We start from the raw sequence: 24,701 nt of genomic DNA, 5'->3' as shown, positions 1-24,701 counted from the left end.
TTTCTTTTCCAACCCTTATTCAACGTGAAATGAAACAGAAGTGATATGAGCTGACGTTTGTTACTTGTAAGGTAGATAAGGCCAATAATATTGATTTTATCATATCACAGTAATCCGTTTTATTAAGGGAAGTTTAAAATGAGGTTCCTATTTACATTTTCATGTTGAATGTATGCTATTTAAAAATGATTTAATGAATTTAACATGGCAGTTTGAAAGATAACCAATGCCTTTTTGTTCTCATTTCACAGGATTTGTCTATGACAAGATACAATAGTCCTGTTTTCAAAATATTAAGGTCAAATCAAAGGCAAGCACTCTAATGGCTGATTTAAAAATCAAAGGAAAACTCACTGTAGAATGATTTTTTTAAAATGTAAAATGGTTACCCATTAACATTGCATGGAATGCCTATTAACAGCATTTTAATGTGGTTGCATGTGTACACATTTTAAAATGTGATGTGCTAACTATCACATATATGAGTTTTCCTCCTCCACTCTTCCTTTTAAAGTGAATTTAAAATGACTGCCATGCTGATGAAAGCAAGACATTGGTGGCATTGGGCAAAGGTCAGTGTGAGAGCAGCTGTTTAAACTTTCTTAAAGAGCTCTGCTAAGCCACTTTGTTCTTGTCCTGCAAAACACCAGCAATTCCATCTCTGGACCTCTCCTGACCAGGATACATTGACCATACTAGAGAGTGACAAACTGTACGGTGATTGTGTGAGATACCATCAAACTCATTTCACTCACAGTTAATTTGTTTTCGAACCATGGTCTTACACAAAACTGGGCAATTCAACTACTGGGCCACATAGACCCCTTAAAATCTTGGTTATGTAAAAAACACCTAACACGTATACAAACTAAGATCTCTATCCTGGCCCTTCCTGGTTCCATGGTGAGGAGTCGAGTAGAGCTATGTAAACAAAGATCTACAGCTGCAGAATAGTACTTAGATCTTGAGGGGCAAACCACTACCAGCCCTTCAGGGGCAGTAACATAGCAACTAAATGGCGTTCAATCCTGAACCCCTCTCCAGTGGCGAAATGTGTGATCTACCTTCCCGCTCCCTCAAAAGTCTTGACTGCCATATATGGCAATCAGTGCTGGGGAGTGACATGAGGTGAAACAATGCCTCCCCAAGACCCAGGAGCGGCGCCAGAGTTTCTGGCGCCCTAGGCAGAATTCGGGAGGCGGCATTTTGTGCGCTCCCCACGGGGCACATGGGAGCTTCCGGTTCCACTCCCATCGCGATGCCGAAGAAGGACCCTCCGCCAAAATGCCGCAGGCGACAGCAGCAGTCATTGAGCTGCTCAATTGCCTGCCACTGTTTTCCGTGGCACGTCGGCAGAAGGTCCTTCTTCAGCGGCGCGACGGAAGAGGAACCAGAAGCTCCCGTGCGCCCCGTGCGGAGCGCACAAAATGCCGCCCCCCGAATCCTGGCACCCTAGGCGACCGCTTAAGGTCGCCTAATGGAAGTGCCAGCCCTGCCAAGACCCCACGGAAGGCACAGGGTAATTCCTGCCTGAGAAGATGGATTGGACCAAGATGCTTGGAGTCAGTGTCTCTGATTGACAACTCTGAAACGGAGCGGTCAGCAGAGTCCATTGTAGTGAAGCTCCCCCATTGCGATCACGTACTCTTTGCTCTACAGTTCTGCTAGCATTTTAGATTTTATGCTTTTTAAACATTATTTACTCATCAGAGCAGACATGACCATCAGCTGAATTATTTCCCTTTGCAAATAAGTCCATACTGATTACCTGCATCTTAAAAAAGCAAAATAATAATAATAATTAACTTAATAAAGAATAGTTCAAAGATTTTTACTTTTTTGGTCCCACTTGTCCCACATTGACCCTCACACAGATGACTTTTCTTGTTTGCATCCCAACAGCACAGGTGGCCTCCCCATTCCAACTGGTAGATGAGTTGAAAGTGGACACAGAGACATCTTCTATACACTGGCCCCAGGGCCCAGTCTGCCAGTGGTACACAGTGCAAGGGTGTTCATTACAGCTGCGTGCTTCCTGAAGTGCACTACTGTTTGGGCACTGAATGCCTCCTAGAACAACAAAGCAGTGCATATGTTCAGACAGTGGAAAGAAATAAATTATAAATATATTTGAGATTCATATTAAATACATATTGGAACATGTGTCCTTTTAAACCCTTCCTTGCCCCTTATTCAAGTTATTAAATAGTAATGAAAAAAAAATACAGCATAGATCATGAACAGAAAATGAAATATACATGAGGGCAATGTTCAAATGATTAGATCGTATATCATACAGTATCTTAATCTGCTGGGAATAATGAATAACCTGTTTTTAGTTTGAGATTTGCCATTGTGGAGACTATGTTAAATAAGGACGACCTGGGGAATTACAGACCAGCCAGCTGAACTTCTGTACCCGGAAAGACAATGAAGAAAATAATCAAGCAATCAATTTGCAAACACCTATACAATAATAAGGTGATAGGCAACAGTCAACATGGATTAATCAAGAACAAATCATGTCATACAAACCTATTAGCTTTCTTTCACAGGGTAACAAGCCTTGTGGATAGTGGGGAAGTGGTAGATGTGGTATAGACTGACTTTAGTAAGGCTTTTGATACTGTCTCGTGTGATCTTCTCATAAACAAGCAAGGGAAATATTGCCTTGAGGGAGTTACTATAAGATGGGTGCCTAGGTGGTGGGAAAACCATTTCAAGAGACTAGTTATGAGTGATTCAGTCAAGCTGGAAGGGCATATCAAGTGGGGTCCCACAGGGATTGGTTCTGTTCAATGTGTTTATAAATGACTTAGATAATGACAGAGAGTACACTTATAAAGTTTGTGGATAATATAGAGATGGGAAGGATTGCGAGTGCTTTGGAGGACAGGATTAAAATTCAAAATGATCTGGACAAACCAGAGAAATGCTCTGAAGTAAATAAGATGAAATTCAATAAGAACAAATGTAAAGGACTCCACTTAGGAAGGAACAATCAATGCACACATACAAAATGGGAAATTACTGCGAAGGAAGGAAGTACTGTAGAAAGGGATCTGGGGGTTATGGTGGATCACAAGCTAAACATGTCAACAGTGTAACACTGTTGCAAAAACACCCAAACATCATTCTGGGATGTATCTGCAGGAGTATTGTAAGCAAGACACGAGAATAAATTCTTCCATTCTACTCCATGCTGATAAAGCCTCAGATGGAATATTGTGTCCAGTTCTGGGTGCTGTATTTCAGGAAAGATGTGGACAAATTGAAGAAAGTCCAGAGAAGAGCACCAAAAATGATTAAAGGTCTAGAAAACATGGCCTGTGAGGAAAGATTGAAAAAATTCAATTTGTTTAGTCTGGAGAAGAGAAGATTGAGGTGGGACATAACAGTTTTCAAAGGCATAAACAGTTGATAGAAGGAAGAGGGTGAAAAATTGTTCTCAACCTCTGAGGACAGGACAGGAAGCAATGGGCTTAAATTGTGGCATGGGAGATTTAGGTTGGACGTCAGGAAAAACTTCCTGTCAGAGTAGTTAAGCACTGGAACAAATTGCCTAGGGAGGTTGTGGAATCTCTGTCATTGGAGGTTTTTAAGAACAGGTTAGACAAACTTCTGTCAGGGATGGTTTAGTTAATATTTAGTCCTGCTTTGAGTGCAGGGGATCGGACTAGATGACCTATTGAGGTCCCTTCCAGCCCTGTGCTTCTATGATATGCATAAACAGAAGATTCATATTTACTTTAGAGGAGATAAAAAAATGAAAGATATAAGCCATCCTACATCATTAAAACAAAATTAAATAATAAAACAGTAACAGTAACAGTAACAACACTAGTATTTCAGGGCATAAGCCAATTATCTGTTTGGTGTTGGAAAGAAACGTCTTGTAACTATCTGGTTATTCCGTAACTATCCACTAAGGGGATTCTTGAACCTTCCTCTGAAGTATGTGGTATTGGCCACTGTCAGACACAGAATACTGGACCAGCGGGACCTCTGATCTGATCCAACATTTGCTTTAGCTAAATACAAACACAAGTTATTGGGCTCAATTCAGGAGTAAATGGCTGAAATTTAATGGCTTGCAATATAAAGAAGTTCTAACTAGATGACCTAATCTTGTGCCTTCTGGCCTTAAACTCTGAATCTATTAACATGCAATTCCCACATTAAAAGCTTGCTTCCCAATGCCATGCTCCGACCACTAGATAAGGCTCTGGCCAATAGCGTGGCATCTTATTCTCCCCCTCCCTAGATCATATTTCTTATTTCAGTTTTTTCCCCCTTTTGTTGCCATTTGTGTTTTTTTTTAATCTCTGTATTTTTTCCCAACCCAGCAATACCATGTTTGTACCATGACAGATATAAAGGAAAACACCTGCAGCATCTGCATTATGCTTCGAGGAACTGCCACAGTAGTTGTGAAGTATTTAGATACATGTTATATTTGTTTCTTCACCCCACGAGACCACAGCAACAGGGTTTAAGTTTGAGGTTAAGACCTATGCAAAACCAAGCCTCAGTGCATGCTTCCTAATTACAGCTAATTTATGGGAAGGATTATGGCAAGGGAAAAAAAACCAAAAACTGCAGCCCTACATGGCACACAGAGAGAGTGTTGTTGTATATACTAAAATTGGGTACGTGTAACAGCTGTGATATGTGTAAGGTCACAGCATCATGTCCTTTACTGTCATTTTAGATTTTCAGATAATGATTTTCCTGGGTTTCTTGTTGCACAGTGAAGATGAGTTTGGAAACACAACTGAGGTAAAGCCAGGCTCACAGAAAGGAAACTTTGTAAATTCCCTTCAAGCCAAATGAGAAGAATGATTCCAGAAAAGAGACAAACAGGTGACTGTGGAACATCTCATACTACACACAAAAATCTGTTTCTCTCTGAGTAGATTTAAACAAATCCAGCCACTACTTCCATAGCCACTTGGGTCCTCTGGCAGTATAACTGGTGTGGTTCAGCTACTTAAGATGGATGTAGGCCTAGATAAGGTGGTGCACACAAGAGTATGTGCACCCTGGCCAGATTCTCAATTCTAGCAGAAGTCTGCTCAATGCAGGAAAGGACATGATGAGAAGGAAGAGTTTTATTCTGTCTTTGTGTTTCCTCACACTCAGATAGCCTTATGGGCTGTTCCTGCAGAGAAAAATAGATAAGAATAGCCAGAGAGCAGCAATACACTGGCTAGTCCCCTACCTGAGACACACTCCCTACATCAGGAGCTATGAATGGGGCCAGAATAATAAAAAAAAAGGCTGTTACATGCATAATTTAAGCCAATTCAGTGACCCCTACTACACCAGGGGTACTTCCTGGAGGCTAATTCCACTGGTTTTATGACCTTTTTATACCACATGAGCAGCATACAAAGAGGATGCAATACAATGAAGAACTGAACCCCATAAATAGAAGAGTCTAGTTCCATGAGAGTTGCATGTACAGCAGAGCACAGGCCAATGTTACAAATCCAGTTAAATTCAGGTTTCCTGGATGTCAAAATAATATACCACTATTCATAAGCAGAGTGACAGGATATGATTTTCACTTTCTTTCAAAAAGAGAGCGTGAGCGAGAGAGAGATCACAGATGATGAAGTAATAAGAAGCAAATTCAGGCCTGGATCCAAAAAGGTAGTTGCACAGGCTTAAGTACTTCCATTAATTTCAACAGGATTACTCGCATGCTTGAACTTCAACTATGCTTAAGTACTTTGCTGAATCAGAGTAAAGCACTGATGCTACTTTGAAGGACTGCAATATTATTTGAATTTATAATAATTGGATTGCATGGTTATTGTCAGAATCTCAGGATCCTAGAATTGAACTATCCAGGACCAGCTGCCGTGTGCTTTTAGTCAAGGGCCCACATCTATAAAATCTGCTCCTTCTGACAGCTCAACAGAACCCAAATTTGGCCATTTTCAGAGATCAATGTAAAACTCACTTGTTCATTCAGGCCTGTCATCATTTAATCTTCCATCATCATAGTAAGGGGCTTGTGATGATTTTATTGAGTCACCTGAAGGTTTTGAATTTAAGCTGCCCATATCCTATGGCTATGGGCATCGTATAACATAGGGATGGCCATAAAGATTAGACCGGTGGTCTATCTAGTCTGGTATCCTATCTCTAATACTGCCAGTTCCAGATGTTTTAGAGAAAGATGCAAGAAGCCTTACAGTGGGACATGAGCGTGTTTACGCACATGAATACATTTCAGTAAGTGTTTTTAGGAACAGGTGTTAGTGTGGGATAGTATGAAAACTACATGTCCAGCATTGGGAAAATATCATATGGCATCAATTTATATAAAGTGCAATTTTTCAGTTTAAGATAGCTAAGAAAATTCACATGATTTTTAATTGTTTTTGCAAGTTTTGACTATAGTACAAATACACTTAAAAAGTAAAAATATTAATGTTCATGTTCCATTTTTTTTAGTCAACACCATTAAAGATATCAAAGAGCAATCATAAATTTGTGTCTCTAAATCATCTGATGCTTTTCCAGTGTGAAGAGCATTGTCTATAGAAATAATGATGCAATCAATTCTGGAAGCATAGCTAAACCTTTGTTGTGTATTTCTTAAGGTGAAAAGTCACTAATTATTTGTCAAACAGGAAGTGACTAAAGGGTATAATGGATTTACTGTCAGGAAAATAACAACCGATCTAATTTTAGTGAAGCCTAAAAGTTATAATCTGAAATGATATAGTTTAATCCAAGAAAAGGTGAAAACTATACTTTAGCTACGGTGGTAATGGTATTTCAGTTCTGCAAGGTTATATTTTATTCATAAATCATATTTACTCTCTGTGGTGTTCATTCCACAAACACATAGTTAACTTTAAGCATGAGTAATCCCACCTCTATTCAGCAAAGCATATGCTTAGATGCTTTGGGACCTGATCCAGACCCTGTTGTCTCCAATCAGTGCCGAATCAGGATAGATTTACTCCCATGCTTACTGTTTTGCTGAATCAGGGTCTCAAGTACGATCCTTGGAGGGGCTGAGCAGCAGCAACTCACACTGGGATTGGATATCCACTTTTTAGAAGGAAATTTAAAATTGTGGTGGAATTTTGGTAGATCATTTGCTTACTGTTTTTTGTTTTACTATTGCACATCCTGACTCCCAATGGTAGTCGGTGTCTCCTAAAATCAGGTTTATATTCTGTGGCATACAGTCAAGATTTGCAGTAGTAAAGGGTGGTAATATCTCTGTTTCCTGCAATGCTGAATAAGCAATTAAAAGCAAATGTCTTGAGTTACACATGAAAGCCAACAGCCCATGAAAATTTCATTTTGGGGGTAGGGGTGGGGTTATTAGATAATTGTCTTTTCAAAATCTAGTTGTTGTGATTTTTGAGATGTTGGAATAGGGCAAGAGAAAGGGATAACTCATTTTTAAACAGCATTTCTCTTTTGTCCTGTAGATCTATTTATCTATGGCAACTACTTATTATATGACTATTAAAAATCGTTCCTCGTACTTCCAACAGAGCTGTTCTGAAGGGTAAATGTCAAAAGTGTCAGCTCTGCGACATCTTCCCCATTTTTCTTGAATCCCCTGGAGGTTACCCTGCCAGAACTCTGCAGGACTTTTGTGGAGAAGTCAAGGGTGTAACACTGCTTGTCCCTCTTCCTTCAGATGAATCCTCCTTCAAGTGAAGATGGCCAGGATGCTGCAGTGCAGTAATGTGTAAGGTTCTTGGGACAGTTTTTTAAAGGTATCTAAGCACCCAAAGATGCAGATAAAATCCCATTAGGTACCTACATGTTTAGATGTCTGAATACCTTTAAAAATCTGTCCCTCTGATGTTGTACTGATTGGATAAAAATAGCAGACTGTCTTTGATTTTATATTCTTTAAAATTCAAAAGTGGATAACGAATGAATGGTGGCAGTGATAATTACTCAATTTCCCTGTATAGACAATGCCTCTATTGATTTGATTGATGAAGTGCTTGTTTTTCTGTAAAATATAGATATTTGGCAGTGCCTATTTTCCAATAGTAAAATATTAACAAATACTGTAGGATTGCCACTTATTTGTTAACACGTAATACCTACACGTTTTCTCTTTTTGAATCTGGTGTAATGTGACAACTTGAGTTGCAATAGTACAATTCCTGATTGCTCTGGTGTTTTTTTTTTAAATGAGAAAATTGAACATGACATTACTTCATAGAACAATATCATTTGGAGCACTGGGTTTGGTGATACTATTGCTTAATCAAAAGCTCAAGCATGCTGCTCAATACAGCTTGCACAACTCCTATAAAATGCTGTATGTTCATGAAGCAGAGTTCTGGTGATTTAGTTCATAGTATCAGCAAATACATCTAAAAGGAGTAGGATATTAGATATAATCATTTTCCAGAGTTCACTTTTTTTAGGCATGCTTATGTATGTATGGTGTATTGGGAATTCAGTCTCAGACATTGTACGTTTGGGGGTTCATTGAATAAAGTTCTGTCTGGATACTGTTTGATCAGTAAATATGCCCACAACCCAGAAAATGCTGCTGCCTGACCAGTTGGGATTAGCTATTTCCTTTGCACAGTCATTTCACACAGGCTTAATCATAGCTCTAGAGATACCCATGATGGGTGGAAGGAAATCTAATATGTCCTTAAAATTAAGTTTAATCTAATTTGGGACCACAAACATTATTGTACATAAAACATAGTTGTATGGTTATTGTACAGCATCACTCCTAGTTGGAGTTAAGGTATTTTGGGTGCCTTAACTGAATATTTCCAAACCTGTGCATGTTTGGTTGGATTTCTCTTAAGTTTAACCTTAACTCCAAATTTCTTGGATATGTAATGCTTGGTTTTGACATAATTACAACAACCTCATAATGCTTTTACCCCAAGACACTGAGATGGAGTCTCAAACTTAGCTCCACTTTAATTTAGTTTTTATCTGAGAGTTACAATAAAGGTTTGTGCCAGCATTGTTGGCCCAAATTTCCCCTGACCATCCAACTTTGTGTAGCATGTGGTTTGCCACTTAGATGCCTTGACTGTGGATATGGAAAAGCAATTTATCTGTTGTACCCACTAAAACTCTGATCCACTTACTCTCATGCTTAAGTATTTGCAGGATAGGGGTTTAAGTTAGGAGTAATGTAAGACTACAAAAGACCTGTAGATCTCTTGCATTGGAGTCTGTTTATGGTAAATAATTTCCCTGGTTTAATGCAGAATAGCAAAAAAGTGCATTTAAAATAAGAAAAGAAAGAAACACTTTTACAAAACCAAAAAGACTAACCAATATTACTTAAAGCAAAGAAAAACACCAAATAACCAATTCATTAAAATAGAAAGAAAAAATACCTATACTAAAAATTAACATTACAGATTTTTATGGATTTTATTTTAAAAGAAAGGATGCACTGTACTAATCTGCTCTCTGATCACTGAATAATTTCAGCATTGTTAAGTTAATTAACAATTCAGAACCAAATACAAAGACTGCTGAAGTATGCAACCTTACCTTCACCTGCATATGCCAGAATAGAGCGGGCTCGCATCTGTTTTCCTTCTGTGGTTTTGCCTGAGCAGGTGTGAGAGCAGGAGGACCATCCAGACCACATGCTGAGCACACAATCCTTTGGGCATGGAACTTCACAGACAATGGGAATTGGATAGATAGCATCTCTACACAGCTGTCTGTCAACCTCTTCTCCTGGGAAAGAAAAGGCCAGTAGCAGTCTATCATTGTTAAATTAACTTAAAATGAGCAATCAAGCCCAGATGGGCACACAAATAAATTAGATTCTGTTGTGTAAAAACAAAATAAATAGATTACTCATCAGAATGACTGTCTTCTATGGCCTGATGTTAAAAGAACATGCCACAATTCTCAAATGTACTTATGTAGCAGAATTTGAGCTCTGCTGAAATGGATATGGGTGTGGGTGGCTATTGTTATGTTTTCACTTGTCATAGCTACTGTAAATAAATCATGAATATATGATACACATGAACAAAATATATTATATACCCAAACAATGTAAGTATATTAGAGCCAGGCAACTGAGCAGGCTCAATTTGCAGGGGTTTCAGGGAAAAAAAAAATCTTAATTTTCAGTTCATGTAGTTTTCTCAACCCCTGAATTTTAATATCCACAACTCAGTCAAAAAACAAAAACAAAACCAAAACAAAAACCTTTGCATTTCAGTTGGGTGTCAGAATGTGTACAGGGTTTACACAGGGTTTACAGGATGGTAACAAAGCTTCTCATTTGGTTCTAAAAGTTCTTTGTTAATTAGCAGGGCCAACATCTGTCTCTGGCTAGGCCACAGATGTTTTGGGGTTCTCTTGGGTCAAGTGGAGGTGCACGTCTAATTATATACGAGGAGCCTCATTAATGGATTTTTTTTTCAAGGAAGTAGGGGCTGGAGCGCCAATACCAGGATTACATTTAATATCAGCTGCAGTTAAAACTAGGAATCTAAAACTACACAATGGACAAAACACTAGTTAATTTACAATAAGGAACACTGCAACAAGTAATTGGGTCGAAGATCTATCTAGAATGATCTTATTCTAGATCTAGATTCTCTATCATTACTTCCATGTAAGATTTGTAAACAAATCCTTCATTGGAGGTCTTTCAGTGAACCTGAAAGGAAGGGGCTTCCCTGCACAGCCCTGTACGCTGAACCAGGTATTGAGAAGAAGTCCAACTTTACCACAGAGGAAAACACAGAAGCTATTTGGGCAAAGGACAGTACAGAGAGGTGTTAATGGATGGAGGCTCCTGACTCCGCAGTGTTGTGAAGGGTGAAGTCCAGGGAAAAGGTACATGAATACTGCCAAATCAGTAAACGGGTTTCACTAACAGTGACAGAAGCACATTTCTCCTGAGGGTAAATCCTCATCCTGAATAGCAGAGGAAAACCAGGAATTAAGCAGTTTGGGGCCAAAATGAGTCTTGTAGAGAGATGGTCTTGTCACCATAATGTGCATGCATCAAAGAATGAGAACCTAGTTATAGAAATCACTTTCAATAATTCTGGGGACTACACAGGACAGATTTCTAAGGTTCCATTCACCATTTATAACACTTTACTGAGATGGAAAAATCATAGCCTGTCAATGCCACTTTAACGTACTACAGTTTGCTTCTTTCATTTCTCTTGTTTTTACTGTGCTGAATATTTTAAAATAGCTGTCTCAGAATCCCTGTAATATCAAATGTCAGCATAGAAAAAACTCTATTGCATTATGATTCATCCATTGAGATCTCACTGAAATATGTACACTCTCAATGGAACTCAATGAGAGTCCATTACAGTCCATTGGATCAAACATTTGATAGCTAATGTCAATGAAATAATTTCACATCAAGATTTCCTATGAATTTAGTCCTCGATACAGCAAAATATTTGGTAAAAATAGTTACTATGCTCTTTATGGCTCAGCAGTGAAGACTCAAGTTAATATTAATAACAGATGACCTTTTTGTCAAAGGTTAAGTCAGTAGGAGCTGTGGATACTGATAATGGTGGGTACTCGTGGATCTAAAGGCGGAGGAGGCCTGGAATTATTTCAAGTCAAAGCTGCAGAAACTTTCAGAAGCCTGCATCCCAAGAAAGGGGAAAAAATCATAGGCAGGAGATGTAGACCAAGCTGGATGAGCAAGCATCTCAGAGAGGTGATTAAGAAAAAGCAGAAAGCCTACAAGGAGTGGAAGATGGGCGGGATTAGCAAGGAAAGCTACCTTATTGAGGTCAGCACATGTAGGGATGAAGTGAGAAAGGCTAAAAGTCATGTAGAGTTGGACCTTGCAAAGGCAATTAAAACCAATAGTAAAAGGTTCTATAGCCATGTAAATAAGAAGAAAACAAAGAAAGAAGAAGTGGGACCGCTAAACACTGAGGATGGAATGGAGGTTAAGGATAATCTAGGCATGGCCCAATATCTAAATAAATACTTTGCCTCAGTCTTTAATAAGGCTAATGAGGAGCTTAGGGATAATGGTAGGATGACAAATGGGAATGAGGATATGGAGGTAGATATTACCACATCCGAGGTAGAAGCCAAACTCGAACAGCTTAATGGGACAAAATCGGAGGGCCCAGATAATCTTCATCCAAGAATATTAAAGGAACTGGCACTTGAAATTGCAAGCCCATTAGCAAGAATTTTTAATGAATCAGTAAACTCAGGGGTTGTACCGTACGACTGGAAAATTGCTAACATAGTTCCTATTTTTAAGAAAGGGAAAAAATGTAATCCGAGTAACTATAGGCCTGTTAGTTTGACATCTGTAGTATGTAAGGTCTTGGAAAAAATTTTGAAGGAGAAAGTAGTTAATGACATTGAGGTCAATGGTAATTGGGACAAAATACAACATGGTTTTACAAAAGGTAGATCGTGCCAAACTAACCTTATCTCCTTCTTTGAGAAGGTAACAGATTTTCTAGACAAAGGAAACGCAGTGGATCTAATTTACCTCGATTTCAGTAAGGCATTTGACACGGTTCCAGATGGGGAATTATTAGTTAAATTGGAAAAGATGGGGATCAATATGCAAATTGAAAGGTGGATAAGGAACTGGTTAAAGGGGAGACTACAACGGGTTGTACTGAAAGGTGAACTGTCAGGCTGGAAGGATGTTACTAGTGGAGTTCCTCAGGGATCAGTTTTGGGGCCAATCTTATTTAACCTTTTTATTACTGACTTTGGCACAAAAAGCGGAAATGTGCTAATAAAGTTTGTGGATGACACAAAGCTGGGAGGTATTGCTAACACAGAGAAGGACCGGGATATCATACAGGAAGATCTGGATGACCTTGTAAACTGGAGTAATAGTAATAAGATGAAATTTAATAGTGAAAAGTGCAAGGTCATGCATTTAGGGATTAATAACAAGAATTTTAGTTATAAATTGGGGACACATCAGTTGGAAGTAACAGAGGAGGAGAAGGACCTCGGAGTATTGGTTGATCACAGGATGACTATGAGCCGCCAATGTGATATGGCCGTTAAAAAAGCTAATGCAGTTTTAGGATGCATCAGGCAAGGTATTTCCAGCAAAGATAAGGAGGTGTTAGTACCATTATACAAGGCACTGGTGAGACCTCATCTGGAATACTGTGTGCAGTTCTGGTCTCCCATGTTTAAGAAGGATTAATTCAAACTGGAACAGGTTCAGAGACGGGCTACTAGGATGATCCGAGGAATGGAAAACCTGTCTTATGAACGGAGACTCAAAGAGCTTGGCTTGTTTAGCCTAACCAAAAGAAGGTTGAGGGGGGATATGATGGCTCTTTGTAAATATATCAGAGGGATTAATATTAGGGAGGGAGAGGAATTATTTAAGCTTAGTACCAATGTGGACAGAAGAACAAATGGATATAAACTGGACACTAGGAAGTTTAGGCTTGAAATTAGATGAAGGTTTCTAACCACTAGAGGAGTGAAGTTCTGGAACAGCCTTCCAAAGGGAGTAGTGGGGACAAAAGACATATCAAGCTTAGTCTTGAAGCCAGATAAGTTTATGGAGGGGATGGTATGATGGGATAGCCTAATTTTGGCAATTGATCAAAGATCAATTGTCAAATTATCAACAGGTAAGTATGCCCAGTGGTCTGGGATGGGATGTTAGATGGGATGGGATCTGAGTTACTACAGAGAATTCTTTCCTGGGTGCTGGCTGGTGAGTCTTGCCCACATGCTCAGGGTTTAACTGATCGCCATAGTTGGGGTCGGGAAGGAATTCTCCTCCAGGGCAGATTGGCAGAGGCCCTGGAGGTTTTTCGCCTTCCTCTGCAGCATGGGGCATGGGTCACTTGCTGGAAGATTCTCTGCACCTTGAGGTCTTCAAACCACAATTTGAGGACTTCAATAACTCAGACATAAGTTTGGGATTTGTTATAGAAGTGGATGGGTGAGATTGTATGGCCTGCGTTGTGCAGGTGGTCAGACTAGATGATCATAATGGTCCCTTCTGAGCTTAAAGTCTATGAGTCTATAATCACAAGTCTACAAAAATTTGCTTTCTCCCAAGCACAAAGTTAGCCTTTTATTACTAAAATATAATAAAAATAATCTGAACCATTAAGAACCCATCTAAATAGAGACTACATGTATTCTGTGCAAATTGTACAGAATCTTAAAGCCTCTCTGTCACAGGCCAGGAATGTACACATCAAGTTCCAAACTTTAAAAAAAAACATTTGTGTGCAAAAATAAATTCCTGAAAATCAATTTTTACAATGGTACTGACATGTTGTTACTCTCAGCATTGTTAATGTAATGCTATAATATGACATAGGGTTAAAAATAGATTCCTGCTAAAATGGGGCAGTGAAGGGGGCTTGTTTTGATTTGGGTGCACTACTGTCTCCCAACTTCATCTCTGTCAAATCTTTTATTCATACTTGTTCTCGAGTCACAACAACAGGCAAAATCTCAAACCTCTCCTTGACTGAGTTAGTGATGTGCAAAGTTCTGAGGCTCATTTTGTATAAGTATCCTAAAGGTTGGGTGCTTATCTAAATTATCTGAACCTTTGAAATCAACCCATCAGGCCTCACACAATGCTCTCTTACCCCACAGCCTCCCTCAGTGGGCTCTGGCTCCTCCCCTCTACAGCTCCTTTTAAATTATGAAGGGCTAACATGGATGGTCACTGCTGTAATAGCATTGGAAATCTGGATTCCTGTTTGCCTCAATAAGATGAAATCTGATTGGGTCGAAAGGGAAGGAGTGGACAAGCATTCCCTGAAGAGGCTCAGTGTCAGAGTAAAGATACATACTATTCTCGTATTGCTCCATCTCAAGGCAAGACTCAATGCTGGAAAATTCCAGGGCATCCCCTATGTTCGAAAAAAGCACCTACTGTCACAATGAAGATTAGAGTGGAAAAGCATAGGGCTATGTTAAAATTTCCTCATCTCTGCTCTCTTGGTGAAGTATTTAACTAGAAACTCAAACCAAGTTTGATTTCACTGTGAGGGATGAAGTTAATTACAGGATTAGTTTGGTCCATATTTAAACCAGAAAAGTTCACCCTTACAAATCAGAGTTCTTTGTATGTTAACTGTCTATTATAACAGATCATGGCTCTGGGTTATCCCATTCTTTTATTGAACAAGTATTCAGGAAACCGGATACATTTAGCAAATTAAGATCCAAAAGTTGTCAAAAGTCCAATTTTTATCTCACTGGTGGCAAAAGAATGGAGAACAGTTGGAAGATAATATTTTATTATGGATATTTCATGTATTTGGAGGTCTATTATATGTAGACTAAATTGTTTCTAACATTTCACTAATACTTTTTTGAGCAGCCAGACTTTTGTTGCTACCTTCTTTAAAGCGCATAATATATTCAACTACCAAAAATCATTGACCATATGTTAGGAACAATGACCAGAGTAAAGACCACACCCATTTGGAAGAAATCCCACCAGACCAAAGTTGTCACCAATAGTGTAAAGTTTTATTTTTATACTACTATATTTATATGGCATGGCAGTCAAGCATAGTCCTTTGCAGAGCACTTACCATCTAAACAGATGAAATAACAGACAAAAAATGGTAGGCAGATTGGGATATTTTGTCACGGCTGAGACATAGGTGGTCTGATCTAACAATTCATGTAGGGTGGAGGACCAGGTCCCCACACCAGCCAGAGTTAAGAACCAGAAAATCAGGAACCAAGGTCAGGAACTGAGAGTAAGATATCAGGAATCAGTCCAGGTCAAGAAATCAAGAGATTAGGATCAGGTTATGACCCAGAGATCAAGAACCATAAATCAGATACAAGGAACCAGGCCAGGTCGGGAAATCAGGAGATCAGGACCAGGAGACAATAGTTGGTAGCATTGCATGAGCAGTCCAATTTTAGAGGAATTGGGTAGAGGGTAGAGCTCAGTTGTATAGACGACTTCCTGTTCCTCCTTCTGGCTTAAGCAGGGGGAGCAGACTACTCAGGAGCTCGGGTGTTCTGCCAATTGGGGGTCAGGGGTGAAGCCTCCGATCTGAGCTTGGCTTCAGATAGTCCTGGTTCTAGCTGATGCCAGCAAGCTATCAGGTGGAGGGTCGGTGTATTATGTCTCCCCTGCAGATCTGGTTTAGGACTCATTGGTTATGACACTTTTTTCCTCCCTAAATTCTACTTTTATTTTTGTGCGAATTATTTCCTATTTCTTGTTGTATTTTTGTTTTACTATCTCTTTCCTAACTTACTTTCCTATATTTTCAACTTTTCTATTTTCCTTTAATGTTATTCCTTTATTTGCATGATACTTAAACTGTCTTAAATTAGATGACATCCATTAAAATTCAGTTCTGAGCGAGAGCTCTTATTTTTAAAAAAGTGCCTACCTAGTTGGGCAATATTTCTATGATACAACGTATAATGCAGATGCCAAGCTAGGTTCACTTTCTGGTGCAGGGAGGTGCAAACTGCACATGTGAGAGCTGCTCTGCACAGGAGGGGTGGAAGGGATTCACTCCTTACCACAGGAAAGGACAGGCTGTGTTCTTCAAGAGTTCCACAAGTGTCAAGAGAAGATTTAGTCTTTGCTTGGGCTCTACAGGTACCCCATCAGTGGTCTTCCTAACCTCAACCTCACCCTCTTCCCCAGGCAATATCATGCCAGCTCCCAGTGGAAGAGTGACTGATGACATCACTACAAGCTTCCTCTGGGCATAGTTTCTGCTACTGACACACTCCATTTATGTATGTGCCAGCACCACAACTGAAGCTGGCCCAACTGGCAAGAAGCACTTTATTTTTTTTAGACCAACAAGTCAGACTTCTACAGATCAGCTGCACCCTGCAAATGGCAAACTCTTGCTACAGCAGAATAGGCTGCATGCTCATAAGTATCAGAGTAAATTTCCATGTGATGTTATTCAGCACAACAATCCCTTTTACTGCACTCCCAAAGCAGGCTCTAAATGAGGACACTGAAGACAATACAATAAAACCAGCTCTATTAAGACAGTGCATGCCCAGGTGCATTATATAAATTGCTTACTTGAAGCAAATAGGGTGGCAAGTAAAGGAACATTTGGCCCTTTATTTTTAAAGCCCAAATGTAAAATAAAATCTTTATTGGACTCAATAAGCCACACAAGACAACTGAACTTTCCTCTAAAATTAAAGTATAATAGGAACAGAAGCATTCCACAGGGAAAATGAAAACCTTAGGCTTGGCCCCACGTCTAGCAATCAACCAGAGTCCCTGAATGGCTATAACCTAACAACTTAATGCATACAGTCAAAAAGTCACTGCAATAAACTGGATGAAATTTCTGGAGAGCTTTAAATGTCAACAGAACAATTTTAATTTATCATAAAATTTAATCATACGGTAATAAACACTGTAGACTGTGGAAGCCTAGAATTTGCGTGGCCATGTTCTGAAGTTCAAACAAAAATTTATACAATCCAGCCTAGAAATTAACATTGTACAGATTTTTGCCTTGGCACCGGTTAGAATCCAAATAGGTTGAAGTCAGTCCCTAATGTTTGTATTAGTGCTTCTGAGGCTGTAAAACAAGAAATGTCTAAGTGCCAACTTATGGTGGTATCTTGAGATTTCTACACTTCTTGGAAGTGTCATATGATGGCCTCTTCTGAGGTACAACAGATGCGATTGTTAAGTAGATTACAGGAAACATGGGCTAGATACAAAAACTGCTATTTCTTACTTAATAAAAAAACAGACTAAACAAATGTAATTAAATATTAAAATAGGAAGGTTGATTAGGGTCACAATGTTATGGCTGGAAATCTGATGTATTAAATGCACAAACACCGCATACAAGCATTTTAAGACTATATTTAAAATAATAAGAAATCAGGAAATGCAAAATTAAGGATTCAGAAACAATGCTAATTCAAAGGCACTACATATGCTGGATGAGTTATGGCATACATTTTGGACATACAATGCAACATACTTTACTACACATATAGGTCCCAATCCTTGGGAATGCCAAACCTGCACTCAGTGCAGGATCTGGTGGGAGAGAGGAACAGAGATGTCAAAGGCAACTTTATACCATCTTTGCCCTCCCACAATTCCCAGGGCAACCTAAGGACTATTATAAAAGTACAGTCACCTTCAGTTCCCCGCTCCCCACCCCGAGGCCATTGCAACAGCTAGCAATTGCTGGAGTGGAGCAGATGCCAACCAAACTCTCTCCAAAAATGCTGTAGGAGGAGCGATATCTGGAATTTTCTCTGTGGCACCTGGGGATTCAACTACGCCAGGAGATCTTCAGATGGCCACTTAGGACAACTTTAAAGCTGCTTTGTGCTGCTGGAGTGAGAATATAGCCTCTATAGAATATGTGTACAGTATGTGAGCTATACAAAGCATATCTACACAAAGCCACTGAATTAGCATTCCTGTTGGAACCTTAGTTTTTGCATTTTCTAATTTTTTGTTATGCCAACTCTACAAATGTAGTTAAGTATTAATATAGAAAAATCACTGTGCAGATGTTCAGGCTCCAGCCCAAAACCAAACGTCTATACTGTGATTTTTAGCCTTGCCAGCCTGAGTCCGCTGACCCAGGCCAGCTATGGTCCTGGGTCTTTTATCCCTGTGTAGGCATACCCTTAGGGTACATCTTCACTGAAATGTAAGCTCAGGGTTCAAACTCAGGCTCAATCCTAACCTTCCTTCCATCTACACATAATTCGTGCTAACCCAGGGCTTGGCCAGGGCTCCAGGATCCCATAGTTGTGGAGGGTCCAAGCCTGAGTCAAGCTGGGACCCCGGCTTCAAGCCCTCTCGGGTATGTCTATACTGCAATTAGAAACCTGCTGCCGGCCCATGCCCGCTGACTCAGGCATACGGGGCTCAGGCTTGTGTGGCTATTTAATCAGGGTGTAAATGTTTTGGCTCAGATTGCAGCCCGAGCTCTGAGATCCTCCCCACCTCACAAGGCCCTAGAGCCCAGGCCAAGCCCAAACGTCTACACCACAATTAAACAGCCCGTTAGCCTGAGCCCCATGAGCCGGTCAGCCATGGGTGTCTAACTGCAGTGTAGACATACCTATTGCTTCTCAGTGTAGATGCAATCCTATTCAATTTATTCATAAATGATCTGGAGAAAGGGGTAAACAGTGAGGTGGCAAAGTTTGCAGATGATACTAAACTACTCAAGATAGTTAAGACCAAAGCAGATTGTGAAGAACTTCAGAAAGATCTCACAAAACTAAGTGATTGGGCAACAAAATGGCAAATGAAATTTAATGTGGATAAATGTAAAGTAATGCACATTGGAAAAAATAAACCCAACTATACATACAACATGATGGGGGCTAATTTAGCTACAACGAGTCAAGAAAAAGAACTTGGAGTTATCGTGGATAGTTCTCTGAAGATGTCCACGCAGTGTGCAGAGGCGGTCAAAAAAGCAAACAGGATGTTAGGAATCATTAAAAAGGGGATAGAGAATAAGACTGAGAATATATTATTGCCCTTATATAAATCCATGGTACGCCCACATCTCGAATACTGTGTACAGATGTGGTCTCCTCACCTCAAAAAAGATATTCTAGCACTAGAAAAGGTTCAGAAAAGAGCAACTAAAATGATTAGGGGTTTAGACAGGGTCCCATATGAGGAAAGATTAAAGAGGCTAGGACTCTTCAGTTTGGAAAAGAGAAGACTAAGGGGGGGGACATGATAGAGGTATATAAAATCATGAGTGATGTTGAGAAAGTGGATAAGGAAAAGTTATTTACTTATTCCCATAATACAAGAACTAGGGGTCACCAAATGAAATTAATAGGCAGCAGGTTTAAAACAAATAAAAGGAAGTTCTTCTTCACGCAGCGCACAGTCAACTTGTGGAACTCCTTACCTGAGGAGGTTGTGAAGGCTAGGACTATAACAATGTTTAAAAGGGGACTGGATAAATTCATGGTGGCTAAGTCCATAAATGGCTATTAGCCAGGATGGGTAAGAATGGTGTCCCTAGCCTCTGTTCGTCAGAGGATGGAGATGGATGGCAGGAGAGAGATCACTTGATCATTGCCTGTTAGGTTCACTCCCTCAGGGGCACCTGGCATTGGCCACTGTCGGTAGACAGATACTGGGCTAGATGGACCTTTGGTCTGACCCGGTACGGCCTTTCTTATGTTCTTATGCAGCCTCAGTGGACTTGTGCTCTGGGAGTCTGCCAAAAGTATCCCACAATTCCATGAGTTGATTTTCTTTGTCCTCTGGAAGTCAAGTTTGGTGAATGGTCAAGTTTTCCTATTGCACCACAAACAAAGGGCTAGAGTGGCCATGCTTTGGAAGTGTGTCTAGGCTAGGGGTGGTTGGACTCGGGCCTGCATAATGCAGTGTAGACATGGGAAACTCAGGTTGGGACTCAGGGTTCAACAATTCCTAACCTATTGCTACAAATGAGTGTAGATACTCAAGCCCTAGTTTAACAAACCCAGGGTCTCCTAACTCAAGTTCTACTAACCCCGGGCTTACACTGCAGTGTAGACGTACCCTCAAGGCTTGTCTATACTTGGAAGTTACAGCATGTTAGAACATGACCCTGAGGAACTATAGTAATTAACATGATATAAAATGTTCAGTGTAAACAGGGCCATCATTTTTAACTTGTGTCAGCCAGCTGTGGTATACCATAGGATGAATCATAATCAGCTGAGACAATGTTAAAAACAAGTCCTTACTACAAAGTTTACATTGTGCTAGTTACTATGAGTCCTCAGGGCCTTCCTTCTAACACAATGTAATTTCCCTACATAGACAGATGACACTTAGGGAAAGATCATGCCTGGCCCTTGTTTGTATGTGTATGGTGGGCAGGGACAGAAGGAGCCATCTCTCTTTATTGAACTCTGATGCAACACAAGGGCATAACTGCAGTTCTTGGTTCCCTCCTAACATCCTCACAGCGAGCCAACCACTGACCCCAAATTGGCTAGGGGCGTGATGTGGGACACAGCCGTAGACTATGCTCTGTGCCCATTCAGTACAGTTTGGCCCTTACCTTAGCTGTGGAGATAAACCTGTCTACAGATGCAGTCTTGTGGAAGTTTCTGTAATGTTTGCTCAGTTGATTTTAATGTGCTGCTAACTTTATTTTTAATACTCCTTCCCCCACCCCTCATCAAATTTAGCAAACCATATAACTCCTCACTGAGGATTATTTAAATGCCATAGGTTCAAAGTTTTTTGAGGTATTCCTACAGGGAAAAGAATGTGATTACATTTTTAAGTGGGAACAATGCATTTTTTACCCTCTTGTAAATCAGAAATGTCCCCCAAATTTTTTTTTCCTGCTTCACCTTTGCAGAGAGAGAAAATAAAGAAAATTTCAATCCAAAATGTGAGTTTTGTTTCAGAAAGTTACAAGCATGTCAAAGCGGGATTATAATGGTGTAACTAACCACTGTGCTAATGAATAGTTATCACACTACTCTGAAAAAAAACAAAAAAACAAAACCAAACAAACAAAAAGCACACAATGTAAGGTAAGTAAAGTTCAAGCAAGGCAGGTAAAAATAAAATAAAATATGGGAAATCACTACAAATTTGGAACAAACCTGAGTTAGCACACTAGACTTTCACCTTTAAATACCTTGTCTTAAATATAGCTGCTTTTCAGTTTAATTTTGAATGGGTAATTATATAGATTACAAAAAACACCAATACACAATATGAGATGATTGACAGCTACCATTTCCTAGCTTTCATATCAGTGTTTAGATTCTTCCAAAATTCTCTAGAAGAGGAAAAACCCAGTATGTCTAATACTGGAAATCATAAAATTCTGCCTTTGTATTTACAACTGAAAGCTTATCTAGACTTGAATTGTTACAGCGGCACAGTTGCAGTGTTGTAACTGTGCCGCTGTAGTGCTTCCGTATAGACAGGACGGCTCTCCATCTCCTTAAGAGGTGTGTGTGGTGTTGACAGAATTCTTCTGTTGACGTTGCACTGCCTACACTGGGGGTTAGGTAGGCTAACCTATGTTGCTCAAGGGTGTGGATTTTCCACATACCCAAGCGACATAGCAGGGTCAACCTAACATTTAAGTATACACCAGGGCCTAACACTAACCTTTCCCTCCAAAACATGCTGTTGCAGCCAATAATGTTGAACAGGGAAGAGAGAGGGGTACATTACAATTCTGACAGAAATCCATTGTAAAGAACAGAAGTCCATAATATTTTGCACATTAAAAATGATTTCTGCCCTTTTATGAACCTGACAGCTGCTAGAGTCAGAAACATTTTGCTATCTCTTTTTCCTCCCATTTTACTCTGACTTTCTCTGGTGCTCTGAATGAGACTCTAGAATGAAACATACCTCACACTGAGACTGAAGGTTCCCTAGTAAATTCACCTTTTTTCTTATATTATTGACTGAGGAAGGCACTCACTCTCTCTCTCAGTACATGTCTCTAATTAAAATCCATGCACTACCAGCGGAAGCTGACCCAGTTTTCATTCTGCAAAGGGTAGTAGAGAAGTTAATCACTGGAAACATAATCAAATAAACCATTGTAGACAAAACAAAAGACATTTACCTGCAATTTGTCATTATTTATAGTCCTCTTGAACATACCAGCCTTTTAAGAAGGAGTTTTAGAGGTAAAACAGCACATGAAGCAAAGTCTGAACTTTTGCTCTTACTAATTCGATATTTTCCTTGTAGTAAATATTTTTGGTTGTCATAGAAAGAACTATACAATCTTCTGTTTACCTCAGCACCATTTATAAGCTCTGGACAATATTTTGTTCCTATTTTTCTGTCTAAAGAACAGAGACTCAAAGGCAGCTTTAATGTTAATTAACCAAAATTGGAGAGTCCTATTTACAGTAGCAAAACTATTATTTTTCTCTGTGAAATTCTTTTCTATTTCAGTTCTTGAATGACCACTTCTATGACATGGAAGAATCTCTCTCTCTCTGACATGCACTGACAATTTTCAACAATTTTGTGGATCATTGACTAAAGTATATATGTTCTATATATTGTACCCTGATTGCTGCCTTGGTTTTCAGCTATCCCTGGATGAGAAGTTAGTGGATATTATTTCTTTGTATTTTTTCCATAAGTTGAAAATTAGCATCCTTTAAAATTTCTCCACAGTAATACATCAGAAACATCATTTTGATACTATTCTGTACAAATATATACAAAAAGGGAAAGGGAAAGTCACAGCTAAACTGGGACAACACATTTCAAGTAGAAGATGAGTAAAATCTATCAACAAACTGGTATAGTTATAATGGGTGTCCATTCCCAAATGTCAGCATGATTTGGAGCATGGCCAGAGTTTTACTCATATTGAGTTTTACTAGCTAATAAGAAACTGATTCATTTTAGTTTTCTTTACCATAGGAATCATATTATTTAATGGCTTTCCTGAATTGATTTCTTAACACAATTCTTTGAGGATCTTTAAGGTGTGGCATTACATAGCAATTTACAAAACAGCTACAGTGCATTTGCAATCACTATCAGCTACAGTAGTTCTTGCATTCCAATTTATTGCTTAGGTGATGCTGTTAGCTGTGTGTATTACATCAGTTACTAATTCCCTAACCACAGGCCTCTCCCTCAATTACTTCTGTTAAGTAGTATTTGCATTTAATTATGTCTTAATTAGTTAATAGTTAATATTCGTGAAGTCATTTTCTTTTAAGAAGCCTAAGTAGAAATGGGACTGATTTCAATGAAGACAAATATCAGACTTGTCTCACATCTGTTGGTGATGCTGAGGTCTAAGAATGTTTCTCTAATAGATTAAATGAAAAGAAAAGATTATTGTATTGAGATCAGCTGGTTTAATGGTTTATTTGCAACTTACTCTGTTGTTTCAAAACAGAACTTAACACTATTAGAGTAGTCCTTTACTTTCTAAAAAAGCATATGCTTTGTTAAAAGACAATAGCAACGCAAAATAAGAAACATGATACTTTGGGACACTACTTGCAAAATACCAATTTAATAAAGTGAATAGAGATGAATGTTTTTAAGTAGGAGAGTTGTGCACACAAACACACATAGAACTGTATCCAGTTCATCTTGTGCACACAGTTACCATGACTGCCCACGCAAACCAGGTACTGCACATAGAAATGACCACACAGTCACTTAACTTGCCCTTTACATGTGCAAATAACAGACCACATGCACAACTGTTGGACCTCCTACTGTTTTTAAAATGTAACTGTAGAAAATCAAATATGGTTGTTTTCTCCTTTTTAAAATAAATATTCATAATTACAGTATAATACCTATCTGGGACAATCTGGAAAGAGTCAGACAAAGACCCCTTTCCTTTTCTATGATACTGGATTTGAGGACCAGGCAGAAATAACTGAAAAGCAAAGGTAGGTAGAGCTCAAAACTTACCACAGCTGGCTGCTTCCTAAGGAAGAAGCAGGGCTCACTATGGAAGAGGCTTCACTAAACACAGGAGCAAGTGGTTGTGTGTTGTTGTTGAGAACGTTTTCTAGTTAGTTAGGGAGCTGTGCAAGAGGTGTGGTCTTGCAAAACCCAAGAATCTATGTGGAAATCTATCCCTAACTCAGAGATATCTAACAGAACCATTGTTCTTTTCTCCAGCATCTCCACAGTAACCCTACTGTCCTCACCTCAGTCCCAGCTACGGTGACCAGATAGCAAGTGTGAAAAAACAGGACAAGGG

The 24,701-nt window shown here is 39.3% G+C and overlaps 1 protein-coding gene across 13 annotated transcripts in view; it reads right to left on the bottom strand.

The window, feature by feature from the left end:
* Window positions 1-24,701, bottom strand: part of THSD7A (thrombospondin type 1 domain containing 7A) — a 549,183-nt gene that overhangs the window by 114,190 nt on the left and 410,292 nt on the right. For 12 of the 13 annotated variants that reach the window (XM_045005791.1, XM_045005783.1, XM_045005778.1 and 9 more), the window contains 2 exons: window positions 9,529-9,720; window positions 1,836-2,070 (listed from right to left, as the gene is read on the bottom strand). In XM_045005791.1, the coding sequence (XP_044861726.1) occupies window positions 1,836-2,070; window positions 9,529-9,720 (427 nt within the window). The remainder of the gene's footprint in view (window positions 1-1,835; window positions 2,071-9,528; window positions 9,721-24,701) is intronic. The other variant, XM_045005789.1, reaches the window with a different exon arrangement.

This window comes from Mauremys mutica, chromosome 2 (genome assembly GCF_020497125.1).
Source record: "Mauremys mutica isolate MM-2020 ecotype Southern chromosome 2, ASM2049712v1, whole genome shotgun sequence".
In the NCBI taxonomy this organism is placed as follows: Eukaryota; Metazoa; Chordata; order Testudines; family Geoemydidae; genus Mauremys; species Mauremys mutica.
The sequence above is the reverse complement of the archived record's forward strand: the minus strand, read 5'-3'. Positions and strand labels throughout refer to the sequence as shown.